The sequence below is a fragment of the Gymnoscopelus microlampas genome (assembly GCF_963454915.1).
Source record: "Gymnoscopelus microlampas genome assembly, chromosome: 5".
NCBI lineage: Eukaryota > Metazoa > Chordata > Actinopteri > Myctophiformes > Myctophidae > Gymnoscopelus > Gymnoscopelus microlampas.
The window spans coordinates 49,287,913-49,304,774 of record NC_139942.1 but is presented as its reverse complement, the minus strand read 5'-3'; the positions used below and the strand labels follow the sequence as shown (position 1 = coordinate 49,304,774).

Genomic DNA, 16,862 nt, shown 5'->3' with positions numbered 1-16,862 from the left:
ACAAATTCACCTACCAGTAGCCCAGTGGGGTCAACAGATGCGGTCCTCTCATGTCAGGAATCCAATTTTATGCCGAGTGACTGGCAAGGACTCGAGGGAGTGTGGTGACCGCCGTCGAGTAGTTCAGGGATCTCCATAGATGGGCATGAAAGGGACACAGACGGGAACAACAGGTACACTGAAAAAGCCACTTGACTCGGTGAACTCTAGATGGATGGGCCACGTAGCTGCCTGAACCTGCCTGAAGTACATAAAAAATGAAGACCAAAAAAAGAAAAAAAAGACTGGTCCAAGTCAGACATAATAAGCGACACGTGACTGTAGATCACCATTTAATCCATATTCATTTATTCAAACTACATCAATAATAATGTTAATAAACACCAGTATAATATACAACCCTTTAACTTAATGCATAAGTCTTATTTTCTCTCCCTCCACCTGTGGTTACAGGTGTGATAAATGAATCATAAGTCTTATTTTCTCACCCTCCACCTGCGGTTACAGGTGTGATAAATGAATCCAGACAGGAGTTAGTGTGCGTCTATTAGTTAGAAATGACCGCATGAGCATCTGCAAGACCAACAAGTGCAAAGGTGCCCTGGGCGCCGCCGTGCGGGCATCTACCATGCAAGGACAAGATGGCACAGACTGGACGCCCGCTTCCATTAACCACCCTAGCACCTACTTTGGGCACATTTTCACATTATTCAGTAAAAAAAAAATGCAAAGTGAAAATAGCCGATCTGCAAGCTCACACAACACGTCATGACGGTGCAATGTGTTTGTAAGCTTGAAAATCGTCTATTTTCGCAACGAAGAATAAAGGGCTTAAAGCGGCATGAGACCCTAGGACTATTTTCTAGTTCATTTGCCGGGATTCAGGTTCAAAACTACAGCAGATTAAATACATGGCAGGCTAGTGAGCAACAGCTGCAGCAAATCAAATTAATAATGGGTGGGCTCACGACTGATTTTTTCCCCCACTGTATGACCAGGGCGTCGCAGCCCGACGCATTAAGAGCTTGTAGTTAGGCTATTTTCGCTGCGCAACATGCTTCCATAGAAGACATGCTGGCTTCTATGGAATCAAAATGACTGAAATCATAATCCATCCATGTGGTCAACAGTATTGTAGTATTTCCGACCAGGCAATCCGATTGGTTGAAATAGGCTCTCCAGCTGTGCTCAACATGCAACAACAGCACACCTAGCCGTTCTGAAATGAAAGGTTCGATAACGGCCTAAAATCACATTACAAATATTCCTCTGCCACTGGTCAGCACAGTAGACTCCTCCGTGGATTTGACAGGCTACTAGAAGGCTCCTCCCACTCTGACATCATCAGCTGTGCTGGTCAGCTGGAGTCTCTGCACTAGGTTTCGTGTGTGGTATTGATTCAGTTTGGGAAAATGTGTCTGTCTGGCACACGGCCATCTCAACGGGACTGGACTGGCTGAGTACACAGGGACTAGTTGTCTCCGTCAGACACAATCATGTATTTTCAGGATAACAGGGATTAACACTCGCAAAAAGGTTGTTGTTTTGAGAGCGATTTGCCCCACAGGCCCACACTATGAATTACATTTTCATAATGTTTTATTTTGACGGTAACTGTAGTATGATAGCATTAATATTGTGATTGTATACAGACAGTTAACATAAACAAAAATAAGGTGAAACACATATTACAGTGTAATAATGTTACACTATTATTCTTGCCGTGTTTAACCATATATTAAATGTAGTTATTAATGTATTATTACTATTATTGCTGGTGAAATATTTTTTTTCCAAATACATTTGCAAAGATCTGATTTCTATGGAGCAGCGGAAGTAGCCAGTGTGGACATCATGTACGGTAAATATTTAAAGAAATACTAATCCAGAAATCAGCGGTAATTTCCGTGATCGCAGAATCCTGGGGACGGGGTCTACTTGACACACCCAAATCCAACTCACCCATTATTCATTTGATTAGCTGCAGCTGTGTTGCTCACATCACTGTGTACAGTACTATAAGGTCAGCCTGCCATGTGTTTTTACCTGAAGTGGAAAACACAACTTCAGCCTAGGGTTTCATGGCCCTTTAAAGTGGTTAACATTCATCGAGGACCCAGCCTGTGATCTCTCCTTTTCGTTTCATCCCAGGGCCACCAGTTGGACAAAAAAACTATACAAACAAACAAAGAAAAACTGAATTTGTTAAGAATTCTCTGCAACATTTCAATAAGCCTTTGAAGTCCATGGAGCTGATCTGGAGCAAAAAAAAATCAGTGAAATGCTGATCTGTGCTTTAAAAAGGGGTGTTAAGAGCAAACCTGTTTAGGATTTAAAAACGAATCTGTACAGTACATCATCAACATAACAGCTCCTCTCCTCATCTCTAAAGCATAGTGGGGCACAAATCAATTTCAAGCTTTTTTTTTCTTTCGTCTGCGACAACAGTCTTCTCTGTCTTGAGAGGCAACTCTCTTGCGGCGAGTCGGATGTCGACGTTATTATGTCAACAACTCTTAAACCCCTATATATACTTACTTGGCTGGGGTCCCCCTGGGCTCTATATTAGGTCCACTAGTGTTTCCTCTCCACACCATAGTATCTCTTAGCTGGAAAATAGCCGATCTACAATCTCACAAACGCACGTCGCAATGCAGCGTGTGTTTGTGAGATTGTCGATCGGCTAATATTTTTTAGCCTGCATGTTCACCCACCAAGAATAGGGCATAGCAGTGGTGGCCATTTTGTGGTGCCGCAGACAGAAAACCCATTCATTGTTTTCCCACAGAGATTTCCGAAAATATTTATATAAATTAGTTTTAGCCATCCAGGCTCCTGGTGAACCATGACCATTAAACATTTGATTCTGTGTCAAAACAATATTTGAAAAACGGAAAACAAAGGGTATCTGAAAACCCACCTCTCCAGGAAACACTGTCCTTCCTCTTTGCCTTGCCTACTTGTTGTTAACTAGTTGTTTTATTGTTTTATTGGATCTTGTTTATTCGATACACTTATTTGTTTTAGCTCTTGCTCATTTGATTTTCCTATTTGTCTCATCTGTTTAAGAAGGTTGGTAGCTGATATATTGCATTTTTACCTTAGCGCTAGGTATGCTCTTAGTTGCTTGTTTTAGAAGAGAATGCATAAGACTTCTGGTGATTAGTAGTTTCCTTGCCTACCTATGTTCAACGCACTGTAAGTCGCTTTGGATAAAAGCGTCTGCTAAATGACTAATGTAATGTATCTATTAAATATAGTATATGATATCATTAAATATTCAAATATGTTTTACACAGAATCAAATGTTTAATGGTCATGGCGTGGTTCCAGGAAATCTCTATAGGAAAAAATGAATATGTTTTCTATCTGCAGTACCACAAAATGGCCGCCACTGCTATGCCCTATAGGGAGGCTATAGTTCAAGTTAAGCGGGCCAACAACAGTCATGTAGTCGTGTTTTATGGAGAGAGCGACAGGATGTTCGTTTTGATAAGATTTTGCCCCCCCCGGGGGTTTTGGCAGCCGCAAACGGAGGCTTGGTCCAGCGAGAGGGTCGGGGAGGAGGCGACTACGTGTAGAAGATGACCTCTGGGATCTGTCCGTCCTCCACGGACGTGCCGTTGTTGTTGCCCGCCGCGTAGCAGAAGGTGAAGCAGGTCTTGGCGCCCGTCGACGACGATTCGTGGGTCACCTTCCTCATGCCCTTCGTCCCGTAGTGAGAGTCCGGACCCTGGAGGAAGACGAGGACGGAAGGAAGGAGTAGCTTGTTTAAGTGGACAGGAATCACTACAGTGCATTGACGCGACATACCAAAGCCTATACCGCTTGTGCTATAACCACGTTCTATGTGAAGAACGCGGAACTGCCGCTCGTCTACCAAAAACCACGCCAGGGTTAGGGGCGCCACGTCCGATTCTGTGACCTGCCGTCATTGCAGTGATGGCAGGACGCAACGGACATAAACAGAATTCAATAGGTAACAAAATACGGTGTAACACTTGACACGCGCGGCTTGCTTTAAAAAAAATCCTACAGGTAGTGTAGTTGACATACCTTAAGTGTAGCACAGGCAGTGTTGTTGGTGCCGTGTCATTGTTCCGACGGCTCATTATTCCGACGGTTACTAACCCTATACCTAACCCTAACTGCACGCGGAAGCCACGTAGTCGGAGCAATGGGATGTCGGACTTAAGGGCAGTCCCCGTGTAGTTGACGTACCTTAAGCGTAGCACAGGCAGTGTAGTTGACGTTGGGAAGGATCTCCACGGGTTCTTTGAACATGACTCTGAAGGTGTTGGCTGATCCGTCACAGCTGAAGCCTGTATCGTTCTGGCCCAGCACCGTGTTGCTGTCTGTGTGAATGATCTGCATGGAGGAAAGCAGTCACAACACATGAATGGTCAGCATGGAGGAAAGCAGTCACAACATGTCTGTAAGTGTATGGATGATCTGCATGGAGGAAATCCGTTACTACATATTTACGTTATCCCATGACGCAGTGTCATTCCACGGGGCTCAAGCCGTTATAGTACGCTGGCAAATTAAAATGGCATGGTCTTGGATTCAACTTGCGGCTCAAGGCAATAATAATGCAAAAACAGAAGTATTTGTTTGCATTTGCTCCCCCCCCCCCCCCCCCCCCATATATTTTCATCATAAAAAAGTGCCATATATCGTATCGTATCGATATCATGAGCCCAAAATCGTGTATCGTATCGATATCATGAGCCCAAAATCGTGTATCGTATCGTATCATGAAATTAGTGTATCGGCACACCCCTAGTAATAAGTATCCAATTTCTCTTTGCTCTCCAATATTGGTATCAGCCCCAAAACTCCAGTACATTATGCAGTAGAACAGTAATTAGTCATTAATTTTGAATCCATTTAGAGTTTAAAACTAACTAAAACAGGAGTTTAGCTTAGCAGTTCACTAGTGACAAAGTATTCATTTTGCTTTAAAAAATATTGAAAGGCAGAGAGTTGACATGTGTTTGTTTTTTTGCCTTGATCATAATGAAAGGCAGACAATAATATAATGTCTGTTTTGCATAGCCAACTCACTTTTCTGAAACAGTAATCATTTATTTTATTAACGTTTTAGCCATATGTGAGCTATGTTTATTAACTCTCTGGCTGCCAAGAACGAGTTATCACAAGGGGGGGGGGGGGGGGGGGGTCAGAACCCAAGATATCATCATTTGAAGATTTGCTGCTCCATTCACTTCTTAACTTATTACTGAAAAGGGCTGTATCTCGGCTCCTAAGCACTTTTTTTTTTACTATGCATTTTTGGCCCAGACATGCTATTTTCAAAGGCAGACAATTAATGTCAACAAGGTTGCGATGACCTAGTTGACATTTGTGAAACCACACAGTATAACCCTCAGTGATTATCAATCATCAGGGGATCGATCATAATGGAGATAGATATTCTGTGACTACTTGAAAAAGGTAAGAAAATCTGGCAGTGGGCAAATGCGGCCAGAAATAAGTCTGGCAGTGAGAGAGTTATGTAAAACAAGATAGAGGGGCTAAGTAATGAGTGGAGAATGATCTTTATGTGTGCGGGTGGGTGGGTGTGATCTGATTTGGAGCCATCTTACCTGGATGTTGACCTGGTAGTCTGTAGGCCCGTGGATGGAACCGTAGAGGCCAAAGCCAACCACAAATATCCTCCTGTTCACCGTGAACCTGAGGAATGGAACAGCCAAGGAAGGGATGATAAGCAAACCACCTTGGTTACGGTACAACTAACCTCAAGTGACCAGGCTTTACGCGAAGGTTTTCGTTCCAAACAGACTAGTGTTATCCTGCCTAGGCAGCACCTACTCTACTATCCGTATCCAGTTGGATGCAGTGTTACTTTGACAGGACATTTTTACTTACTAACCCTATATGTTACTGTGTGTATAACGGTTTCCTCTGGAGCCCAACCCTATACTATACCGTATGTTGCTGTGTGTAAAATGTTTTCCTCTGGAGCCCAACCCTATATGTTGCTGTGTGTAAAATGTTTTCCTCTGGATCCCAACCCTATACTGTATGTTGCTGTGTGTAAAACGGTTTCTCCTGGATCCCAACCCTAAATGTTGCCGTGTGTAAAATGGTTTATTCAGGATCCCAACCCTATATATTGCTGTGTGTAAAATGGTTCTGGTTCTGGATCTCAACTCTATATGAAGCTGTGTGTAAAACGGTTTCCTCACCGAATGCGGTCGCTGGTCCCACTGTAACCCCAGCGACTCTCCACCTGACCAAAGCGTGTGATGCTGCACTCCTTCCCGCGGAGGCAGCAGCGAGGCCGGTCGATGAATTCCACCCGGGGCTTTGGGTTGACGGTGAAGTGGAGGAACAGGCTCACCACCTCCCTGTCTGACAGGATGTTGGACTGGGCCGGGCCTGAAACACACAGCCACAGTCAGTACCCTGATTATACCCGGAAGAGTGCACATACACAACACTGCACATACTGTGTGTGTGTGTGTGTGTGTGTGTGTGTGTGTGTGTGGGGGGGGGGGGGGGGGGGTGTGTGGGGGGGGGGGGGTGGGGGGACGACGACGACAAAGTAGTCAACCACAGTACTTGAGTCAAACTACAGTATAGATACTCCTGGTCAAATATTACTGAACTATGAATGAAAGTTGCTCAGTAAAATGTTATACTGGAGTAAAAATACTGGAGTACTTGCTTTTAAGCCTTCAGTTCTCTTATGGACACTTACGGGTCCATTTGGTTCCATTCTTACACTGTCAGAGTCATGGATGAAAGCAAGATAAAATCTCATGACTGAAAATGTGTGATTTGTGAAACAGTGTGAAAGGAGGCCCCCCACACTAGCGCCGTTTCCTCAGCAAAGTATGTAAAATTATGATGTTTTAGTCATATCGTTCCTGCTTTTCTACATAGTGCCAACCAGGTGAATAAAGCACAGATTGAGGCTTTAACACATCCACTGCCAGGCCCGTAGTCCTACGGGCCGTTAAATCCAACCGTTAACTGCCGTTCCCGTAGTCCTACGGGGCGGGTGTTTTCCCATGTTAAATCGTGCAGGTGCAGATTCCGGATTTTTTTTGCACTTCCGGTCTCGAAGTGGGCGGACCGGAAACGAAATAATACTGTTTCCGGTTTTTCTCCCGCCTCCGTTTCCTGTCTAGCGGTCAACTTTGGACGCCATTATCTCTGGCTTGTTGTTTTTCTCACCGCATCCACCATTTTAGCGTTTTCCTCTCGTTCTCCAGAATGCAGTGTCGGATCGCCGCACGGTTTTCAGCGTTTTGTTCGGTCGGGTCCCGTGTTTGTGTCGAACCAAATGAACGCGGATTTTAAACGGATTTAGCGGGGCCTATGACGGAATCAAAAAAACAAAAAAGGTAAGAAATTGCTTGGCACTACGATGGACGTTCTGAGATTAGCCGATGGCAGTCAATGTGTTAACATTTGCTTTTATATGAAATATCCGAGACTATTAACACATTGAGTGCCAGGGGTTTTTCAAAACAGGGTACCTCCAGTGCCTGGAATTTTAACCATTTTTGGACCTTTTTCAAGTAGTCACAAAACATTTTCAGCGATCACCGTCCTCACGGTGATCCCCTCATTACACACATAGAGGTCTCGTACAATCCGGGGAAAAAGATTAAAAACATTCGGTAATCCGTTCCATAGTTGCAGCCAGTTGAAAATAGTCGAAAATACATCGTAAAAACAAAAAGTACACAGGAGCCGAGATACAGGCTTTTGAAGTCATAACTCAACCAGGAGGTGGATTGGAGTCTAAATCTTCGTAAAATCATATCTCCTGGTGCTGTGAAGGGAAAAAAAAAAAAAAAATTGAAAAAACAAAAAACAAAATTTAATTTTTTTTTTTTTTTCATATTTTCCCCCAAAATGGCCATAACCGTTTTTGGCACACCATGTTAGGATTATGAAAAACGGTCCGGACCGTTTTTGGCACTCAATGTGTTAAGAAAAAATAGAATATGCTTCTTAACATATTGTTAGTTTGACACTTCAAATGCTCTAATCTTAACCCATTTCGGGCAGGAAGCCCTATTTGTAACTATACCTTTCAAGACGGGAACCCCTTTTGGGGTTCCTGTTGCTACTGTATGTACAGTATATAGCAACATATTGTTTTGTAATTTTCTAATACATATTTGAAGTTTTTCAGAAAACTTAGTTCAGGATTTAAAAGGCGTTTTTAGAATCGATCTAGGGTCTAAATGGGTTAAAATAATAACTGAAAATAGCCGATCTACAAGCTCTTGTAGATCGGCTATTTTCGCTGCGCAACATGCTTCCATAGAAGACATGCTGGCTTCTATGGAATCCAAAAGACTGAAATCAGTTGTGGCGACTGAGAACTTTAATCCATGCAGAGTTAACTGTGGGTCTGTGGCCTAATCACGCATACCATACCTTGGGGTCCTGTAAATTAAACTAGTTTTGAGGACCACTGTGTTCAGAGAACAACGAGAGGATGGTTTACCTGCAGCGAACTCCTCGATGGTCATGAGCGGGAAGCGGATGAGTGTGAGCGCCTTGCCCAGGACCCTCCGTTTGTTCTCCGGGGTGGGCTGCAGCTGTTGCCTGTGGGGGGGTCACCATCAGGACATTTTACTTCACCATTCATTGTAATGCAAATAACTGCAATTTAACGATTGAATTGTGTTTTGTAGACTGAATGAATCGTATGAATATACATTTACATCTGTCGTAGGCTTTGTAAACATAAAATTGACAAATAACTTAAATAATAAAAATGTTTAAAACATTTAAAGCAAATTGGTTAATAGATGAACATTAATTCCACAGTTGAATCTATACAGATGACTTTAAACGACTCGATTTATGCAACAAACAAAAAAAACTGTGATTATCTCACATAATTGATCGGGTCAATGATGTAATAATAATGGAGAACTGTGTACCTGTGGGTCTCGGCGTCCGCCCAGCGCACCGCCGCCCCGAACAGACGTATCTCCCTGACACCCAGGGTGTCCCGCTCCAACACAGCTACCAGGGTGTCTGAGAGAGGACAGATGGGAGGACGGGTCAAACATTACTTCACTTTCTCCAAAGTGAGTGACACACCCACATCTCAATGTCACTAAAAACTAAGCTTCAGACCTGGATGTGTAACACTGGTTTCTTTCTAAATTGGCCTAGGGAAAAACCCCATCTATGAGGAGACCACAAGGGGCGGTAAATGTAATTTTCCCATTTCTTTTGTACTTGTAGTGTTTTGTATTTGTTGATGACATGTATTATTGTGTTAATTTTGCTATGCTGTTGATGAATTGAATACATAGGACCACAATGGAAACAAGTCCCCAGGACGTTTTTGTGTTATCCTTTTAGCCTTAATGTCTGACTGGACCACTCGCTGTTTACATTTATGACTAGTAAAGTATTCAATCAATATTTATGTTTTCTGACCTTTTTGAATATCGCCCTCAACAAATACCCCATATCACAATACAAAACAAGAGCTAACACAAAAATTAATAAAAACTAAGCCTTTTGCACACACACAAATTTAACTTGCAGACCCACTTTAAAAACAAATGAAAACGGAACTTGAAAACCAAATTAAAACTAAATATGAAAACCTTGGTTAAGTACAGCTAAAAGAACTACAAGAGAAAGCAATATAAAACACCATAGATACATGGCAGTAAATCCAAGATCGTATAAAACATACTAGATTAATTTATTTTATTACAATGAAACAGAAAATGGTTCAAAAGGGTGAAATTGAGGATGAACTAGAGTCATATTACAATTTAGGCATTTAGCAAGACTCTCTTTATCCAGAGCGACTTACAGTAAGCATTAGCAAGGTAAACACAAACATCAAATACAGACAGACAGTGTAGTGCCTCGGTAATATAGGATCATAGGTAAACCCAGAGCCTAGCATCAGTCTAAAGAACAATATACTATCAAACCATGATAATAATAAACATAATATTACCCAGGTCTATATCGGTGAATCCTTCAGCAGCCAGAGCGTCTCCAGTGTTCTTGTCGATGTTCTCCAGACACAGGCTGGCCAGCTGGGGCTCGTCAAACAGTCGGGCCTAAAAACACACAAGTTCTAAACCATCAGTCAAACTTAATAATTAGACCTATTTGATTCTGTGTGGTGGAAGTTCTCAAACTAAGTGTCTTGCTCAGGGACACCTCAACACAGAGCCGGGACATCGAACCATAGACCTTCTGGCCTCTCTACCCATTCAGCTAATGGTCGCCCTACGAGCTTCATTCATCCTCCATCGCGCCACGGTGTGGCTTGAAGCCAAGGAACGATTTTCACCGGCTTGAAGATCCTTTCTTGCCAGCATGCGACACTGCAATTACTTACGGAATAGAGATTTGGACCCGACACACCTAAAATGCCGTTCTAACAGGCTAGATGTCAGTTATACTGCATAATGAAACCTAGCAGCAGACTACAATAAGACACAATGACATTAAATTGCATGTTTTCACCTCAATGAAAAAAGGAATCCATGATGGCACACGTCACGCCTCCATGGAATTTTGATTCCATGGGAGGTATATTTTGATGCGCTCCGAGTCTGTGTGCTCGCCGCTCTCACTGAACTGAGCAAGCATACCTAAATTGTCGATCTGATCCCAGGTCAGTGTAATCATTGTAGCACAGTGACCCAAAACAGACCGAGGTTCGAGATAATAGAACTGGAACCAACCCGGGTCAGAGTTATTATGGTTAAAAACACGGATACGGACCCCTACGGGTCTCGGGTCCTGTCGGGTATTTTCGGAAACGGAGGACCCGTGAAGAGCTCTACTTCAGAGTTGCCAGCAGTGTTGATGTTGTCGACTAAAACTATGATGAAAAATGTCTGTTGACTACCTTTTTTCACTTACGAAAACTAAATAAAAACGAAGCTATGATGACTAAAACTATGACTAAATATACTGACAATTTCGTCTACAAATAAAAACTAAACTAAAATGTTTGGGAGGGACTGGTGGAGAATAGATCCAGTAGAACTAAGACAAGTCATCATGGGTGCGCGCGGGTGTCACAGACCGGAAATAGCGGAAATAGCGACCGGAATTTTATTATTTTTTTCGGCTATAAGTGAAAATCATTTTGATGCCATCACGGCCCGCCAAAAAATGTATTTAGTCGACTAATTTAACTGTAGATTTAGTCGACTAAAATCTTATGATATTTAGTCAACTAAAACTAGACTAAAAGTAAAATATTTCAGGTGAATATGACTAAAACTAAATCAAAATTTGCTGTCAAAATCAACACTGGTTGCCAGGATAGCCGACCTGTGTGAGCAGCATGAAGGCGTTGTCCGCTCGCAGGTTCTTCTTCAGGAACTCCACACAGTGAGCCTCCAGCGCTGGAACAGCGTACTTCTTGGCCGTATAGAGGGTGGTCATCACCGTCTCTGGTCCGATCTGGACCTCATCAGAGTACAGGAACCTGCAGGGCAAGAAGGTCCTCAGATCATCAACAACCACAACATTTGCATTATATAAACAGTTTACTATGCGTTAACTTAACTGGTTCTCAAGCTGTGGGTAGTAGGGACCCCCAGGGAGGGTTCCCAAATGATTTTGAAGGGTGGTCCCCACTCCCCAGATGATTAGCTTAATGTGCAACATTCTTTTCTCACTCGAGAGTAAACAAACCAAAATACAGTATAAGTGTATACAGGGTATCTGCACATTAAATTTAAACAGCACAAGTTTAAATTTAAGGTCTAAAATAATCAACAAACTATACTATCAAAAGATTTGTCAAACATTGGCCACATTGTCAAATATTACCTGAGAAAAAGGCAAAAATTCTGAAAATAGCTGATCTACAATGCTCACAACGCCTCAAGCATGTAGATTTTTTACAAATTGTATCTCGGCCACAAAAGTTTGGGTGAACCCTCGATCCAGATGACCGTCATCTCACTTTATTATTATTTCTTTTTTAAACTTTAGTCATCTCACTTTAGCAGTGCCAGAAAGGCAGCCGGTTCCACATCGGGAAGCTCGATCTCTGTCGAGGTGGTCGCCATCCCACCGTTGAACATGGCATCGAACACAGCACTGCCGACGGCCAGAACAAACCTGACATATGGAACAAACAAGCAAACAAGGTGAAATTTTGCAAAACTAAAAAAAAAAGGGGCAAAAACTTAACAGCATAAAGCATTGGTTCTCAAAGTGGGACAACCACAATTTTAGAAAAATCCCTGGCACAAAATATTTTTGAGATGGGGGGGGGGGGGAGGGTCCGCAGCCAAATTACATATCATTTTGGGAGTCCTTGACATGAAAAACTTTGAGAACCACTGGCATAAAGACGCCGGTGCTACCTGTGCGCCGGTATCCTCTGCACGCCCATGCCCTTGCCCACCAGGAAGTGCACGTCGCTGAGCACCTCGTTGTTGAAGAGGAAGGCGAACCTCTCCTTCACCGTGCTCTTGGTGGCCTGCCAGTTGTACACCGGCTCCCGGTACACCAGCACCGACGCTGCCGACCCCGGGGTCCCCGCCGACAGAGAGGAATGCGTCGCCTGTTTGAGTAAATCACAATTATTATGAATTTATTTTTAAAGATTTCTTTTTGGACTTTTATGCCTTTATTGACAGGACAGTAGGATGACAGGAAATGGGGAGAGATAGATGGGGAGATGATTATTTTAGGGGGTCGCGGCCTGAAGAGGTTTGGGGACCCTTGGCCTAATGCAGCGGTTCCCAAACTTATTTAGCTGTGCACCCCTTATTACATCCTGACCTAGATGACGCACCCCCCCGGGGCGTCATCTAGGCAAACCAATTAGGTTGGTTTGCCTAGATGGCAGGTCACGCACCCCCTGGTGGGCGCTCACGCACCACAAGGGGTGCGCGCACCACAGTTTGGGAACCCCTGGCCTAATGAATGCACTGAGCTTGTGGATCGGCAATTTCCACTAATAATATATTTTTTTAAAGTATAAAGTAATTAAATGTCTTATTTTTCATATCTGCCATATGCAACTTTTACAAAGCTTAAAAGCTAAAAAGAAATGTAATTTTTAATCATAACGTTCAATGACAGAAACACAATTAAATTGTTAATCGCAATTATTTGAGTGACTTATTAATCGCCCTAATCCATACTATTGTATAAATGTATCTTTTGAAAAATGTGCAAACAATGTTAAAAGCATTTTCAAAAATACAAGCTCGGCTTGTAGCTATTTTCACTATTTTAAAAAGTATAAAATAATTAAATAAAGCCTGTTTTATATATTTATATACAATATATTATTTATGTCATATCTGCCCGTACATTTTTTTTTACAATGTCTAAAGGAAAAAACTGGATGAAACAGAAATGTCATTTCTCTTTAAATGTCTCAATGTCTAATGCCAAAAACACAATTAGTAAACAATCATTAGTCACAATTATATTATTTAAAGGCAAGATAAGGTATATTTTTGGTTAGAACACCAAGTTTTTGTTAAAATGTCAAAGCTCTACATTCTGATAGTAATCATTACTATTACTTTTGTTCAGTAACAGGAGTCTCTCCATCTCTTTAATTTACAAAAAATACATTTCCCAGATGGGCAACATCATCAGGGGTGAGTATCCATTCATCAGTGTCAATTTCAGTGTTCCAGTTTCAATTTAGTGTTCTTATTTCTTGGTGTCATCACTTGCAATTTCACTTGTTTAATCTGTATCCTATCCTGTATGAGATCTGTATCCTGAACTGAATATGTATTTTGTTTACTAAAGAGCTGACGAGACAGAGACAGACTGAACAAACACTCTATAGCAATGATTACTATCACAAAATAGAGCTATTTAACACTGTTACTTAACAAACACTCAATAGCAATGATTACTATCATAATATACAGCTATTTAACACTGCTACTTAACAAACACTCAATAGCAATGATTACTATCATAATATACAGCTATTTAACACTGCTACTGAACAAACACTCTATAGCAATGATTACTATCACAAAATAGAGCTATTTAACACTGTTACTGAACAAAGACTCAATAGCAATGATTACTATCATAATATACAGCTATTTAACACTGTTTCTGAACAAACACTCAATAGCAATGATTACTATCACAATATATAGTTATTTAACACTGCTACTGAACAAACACTCAATAGCAATGATTACTATCACAATATATAGCTATTTAACACTGATACTGAACAAACACTCAATAGCAATGATTACTATCACACTATATAGTTATTTAACACTGCTACTGAACAAACACTCAATAGCAATGATTACTATCACAATAGAGCTATTTAACACTCATTTTCACCAACCCACTATTACTGCACCTTTTATCGTCAACTAAACAACAACACGCCATGATGGAGCCAGGCAGCAGCGGACAGTCTCTCACCTGCACGCCCGACTGAGACGCGTTGGACGCGGCGGTAGCGGTCATGTTTGACGCGGTGGTGGAGCCTCCCCCTCCGCCCGAGGCGCTCTGCTGCTCCTGCCGGGCGGAGTTGTGCGCGCCGGGCGGAGGGACGGACGCGACGCCGCCGCCGTCTTCGGCCGCACCAGGAGGCCCCAGCTGCGGGTTGTTGGACCGCCGCGACGAGGAGGAGGAGGAGCGGTCTCCTCCTCCGCCGCCGCCGTTGGAGGCCAGCATGGAGGAGAAGGCGCTGTTGCTCGGCTGACTGTTGCCCAGAGGGCCCGGTGGCCCCGCCAGCGGCCCCGGTGGTCCCGCCGGGCCGCCGGGGAAGTTGAGACACGGAGGCCTGCCGCTGTTGTCTCCGGCAGCCATGTTGAACCGGACTCACACACTGAGGACGACGGTGACGTGTTGCCAGGTTGTGCCAGAGAGTTAAGCAAGCCCAAGCAAGTCTGTGAAAACAAGCCCAAAAGAAGCAACTATGGGTGATGGGTCTAGCCCTAGAATGTCTGTGATCTTACATGAAATGTATGTAAGATCACAGACCTTCTAGGGCTACTATGGGACATCATCAGCTATTTCGCGACGCGTTGTTGTGAGCTTGTAGAATTTGCTTGCAAAATGTGGAACATTTTAAAAACATGATTCTAACAACACCAATCTCGTATGAGGGTCTGGAACAAATTGTTTTCAGATGGGGGTCCGCGGACAAATACATTAATGTGGGTGTCCGTGTCCTTTACATGAAAAAGGTTTGAGAGCCACTGATTTCAACCATAATTAAAATAATAATAATATTAATACAAACATTTGAACGAAGCAAAAATAAGCAACTACACTTCAGAAACAAGCCCCAAAAAACCGCAACCCACAACAACCGATATTTACAAGCCACTTAACAGAAAAACAAGCCCAACGTCGCTTATAATAAGCAGACGTGGCAACACTGAGGATGATGATGATCATGGTGATCATGATGATGACTGATGATGACGTAGGCGACGTAAACAAAACACCACGTCTTCTTTTGTTTATGTTTTTGGGGAAGGTTGGAAGGGAACTTCTGGTACATTACCGCCACCTCCTGGACTGGATTGTTTTTGTTGTCATGTAAAGCTGCCATGAACTACTGCTGCAATGCAAAAATATTATCGATGCATTCATGTAGCATGTATTGACATTTATTGGTGCTATGTCATTTTATTGGACTATTTATTTTGTATTGTGTTTCGCAGGACCACATTGCAAACAAGTGTTTTATTATGCTTTTATGTGTAATCCTGGGTTTAAGTTATATTGTGGTTACTCATATTTCTTTTACCAAAATCAGATAAAGTCAAATCAAATCATATGTACTTAATGATCCCCAAAATGGAGTGAAATATAAAGTAGCAAAAAAAGGAAATACTCAAGTAAAGTACAAGTAACTCAAAAGAATACAAGAACGCTCGCCCCAAAACACCCTTGCCCCGGGTCAAATTCGGTGACCTCGGAACGGTCGCCACCAGGTATTCCCAAACGTAATCTCAGTAAAATTATGCCTAACCCTAACCTTATTCCTAAACGTAACCTCAGTAAAATGATGCCTCACCTTATTCCTAAACGTAAACTCAGTAAAATGATGCCTCACCTTATTCCTAAACGTAACCTCAGTAAAACAAATACAAGAATACAAGAACCGCTGGGGGCGAGCGCAGAGCAGGCCTTGGAAAAAATGGGGCTGAGTGTGTTTTGGGGCAAGCCTTCCGGTTGCCAAAATACTTACTTAAGTACTAGTACTTGAGTAAATGTACTCAGTTACTTTCCACCACTGGTTTGTTATCCTACTCTACTGAATGATTTCATGACACTTTTGGTGTAAACTATGGGCATGTTGTCATTACAGGCCACATGTGTCTGTGTATGGACATATTGATGACCCCTGGTTTCAAGGCAGAGATAAAGAAAGAAAATAATGTAATACAATACAATACAATAGATGTCCCAATATACCTATGGTAGATCTTGACAGCTTGGTCGAGGTTGCAACACATTTGGTCAAACATTAATTTAAGCTTCACGTTCAAATAAGGGCTTTTAACCTTTCGGCGAATGTCGCAGTATGTCAGACACTCAACCTACTGTACCTGTTGTTTTGTTTTTGTGACTGCTCTTTGTGTGTTGATCTTTGTCCTGGATGTATTGTTTTATGGAGGAAATAAATAAAAGCATGACGAGTCATTGAACGCACGCAATATTAAAAAGATGAAGATGCAGATTAAAGAGGCTTAGATAATACTGCAGTTTTGATGAGACCGTGTATTTGTGTGTGTGTGTGTGTGTGTGTGTGTGTGTGTGTGTGTGTGTGTGTGTGTGTGTGTGTGTGTGTGTGTCCTAGAAAATTATCCAAAGCTTTAAAAAAAGTTTTTAGTTATAGTCAG

At 42.3% G+C, this 16,862-nt stretch overlaps 1 protein-coding gene across 1 annotated transcript; it reads right to left on the bottom strand.

Annotated features, from left to right (window-relative positions):
- Positions 1-319: 319 nt before the first annotated feature.
- LOC311046073 (BTB/POZ domain-containing protein 2-like) lies at positions 320-14,826 on the bottom strand. Its single transcript, XM_084058197.1, has 11 exons — positions 14,425-14,826; positions 12,366-12,565; positions 11,998-12,117; positions 11,320-11,476; positions 9,983-10,088; positions 8,937-9,033; positions 8,495-8,595; positions 6,213-6,405; positions 5,610-5,697; positions 4,222-4,368; positions 320-3,733 (listed from the first exon to the last, which is right to left on the bottom strand). The coding sequence occupies exons 1-11, from the start codon at positions 14,812-14,814 to the stop codon at positions 3,572-3,574; spliced, it is 1,761 nt and encodes a 586-aa protein (XP_083914323.1). The 5' UTR covers positions 14,815-14,826; the 3' UTR covers positions 320-3,571.
- Between the last annotated feature and the right edge of the window lie 2,036 nt (positions 14,827-16,862).